At 41.1% G+C, this 1,304-nt stretch overlaps 1 protein-coding gene across 1 annotated transcript in view; it reads left to right on the forward strand.

Moving 5' to 3' along the window:
* The window catches only part of LOC119582357 (cilia- and flagella-associated protein 57-like), a 16,334-nt gene that overhangs the window by 8,380 nt on the left and 6,650 nt on the right, over positions 1–1,304 (forward strand). The window contains exons 15-16 of the mRNA XM_037930572.1: positions 162–346; positions 665–764. Coding sequence (XP_037786500.1) covers positions 162–346; positions 665–764 — 285 coding nt within the window. The remainder of the gene's footprint in view (positions 1–161; positions 347–664; positions 765–1,304) is intronic.

Raw genomic sequence — 1,304 nt, forward strand, 5'->3', positions numbered from 1 at the left:
ACACTGTTAGGACAAGTTTGAGGAGAGTTTACAGAAAGTATGGGGATTGTTAAATGGAAGGTTTTCTCTCCCGTTGTTGCGTTTAGAGCGCTTGGATCTGTTCATCTAAGACAGACCCAGCATCAGATACTAACACGAAGGGATCCTTTCCCTCTCCTTAGACCCTGGAGAAGGAGCGCGAGCAGCTCAAGGACGGCCACAAGGACTCCTTGGCCAAACTCGCCGAGGAGCACAGCAATGTCATGGCAGACCACCAGCAGGAGTTGAGGAAGAAGCTCCTCTACGAGTATTCGAAGCAGGACAAACTCGAAGCCAAGTTGAAAGAGATGCAACAGACGCTCGACAGGTAAGAAAGTGGATTGATCTCGGGGCAGCTGGTGTTTCGTTTCACTAAAATACGTTACTTCACTCTTAAATTTCGTTCATGTTTTTTTATTCGTATAATATAATTGTTTTTTCATTGATTTACTTTGTGTAATCTGGCGCGTCAGCCGTCTACAAAAGCCCGAAAACAACACGAATTTATCAGAAAATAAGTCCTGAAAATTCCACTAGTATTCGTTTCTCATAATTCTCTGTGCAGACCATCATAACGAATGTCTTAGCCTAGCCAGAGGGCGTGTAAGGTACAGTACAATGTTAATAAATATGGGTGAACCTTCAGACAAGTCGAGGAAGCAGAGAAGAGGACCCGCCTGGAGCTACAGGAGAGGCTGGACCAACAAGAAGGGGTCGTTGAACAGCTCAAGATGGATCTCGAGAAGGTATGGCAAAGAGAACAATTAATATTATTCTGCGACCTTGATTTTTCTCTGTGCTGGTTTTTAAAATCTACGGACCGTGATCGGATGATTTCAATTACTAGGCTGTGAATTCTTTTTGGGATACGTGCCAAGAACGCCGTAGATGATATTAGCGCAAATAGCCACATGCAGTTAATAATAAGTTTATGCATTATACCCAAATAGAATAGAATATTACAGACGGCTAGAAAAAAAAAAACATAATATTCATGGTGTTGTGGGTTATGAATGGCTAAAAGAATAAATAATTATGATTAATTTGCATGTGTGAATTGTAGCGTGACTCACAAAGGATTAACAATGAACAGTATGACGTAATAACAACTAGAATAAGGCTTTGTTATTAGTTTTGCCTGCATTTAGGCAGCACAGAGATCTAGTATTATGCTGAGTGTGAACCTCCCATAATAACATATAACAGAACCTTGTTACAAGACGAGAAAAGAGCACGATTTCAAAAATGGGTCACAAAATTGGCTTACATCCACCTGCCGTTTTCAC

Source organism: Penaeus monodon, chromosome 15 (genome assembly GCF_015228065.2).
Source record: "Penaeus monodon isolate SGIC_2016 chromosome 15, NSTDA_Pmon_1, whole genome shotgun sequence".
In the NCBI taxonomy this organism is placed as follows: Eukaryota; Metazoa; Arthropoda; class Malacostraca; order Decapoda; family Penaeidae; genus Penaeus; species Penaeus monodon.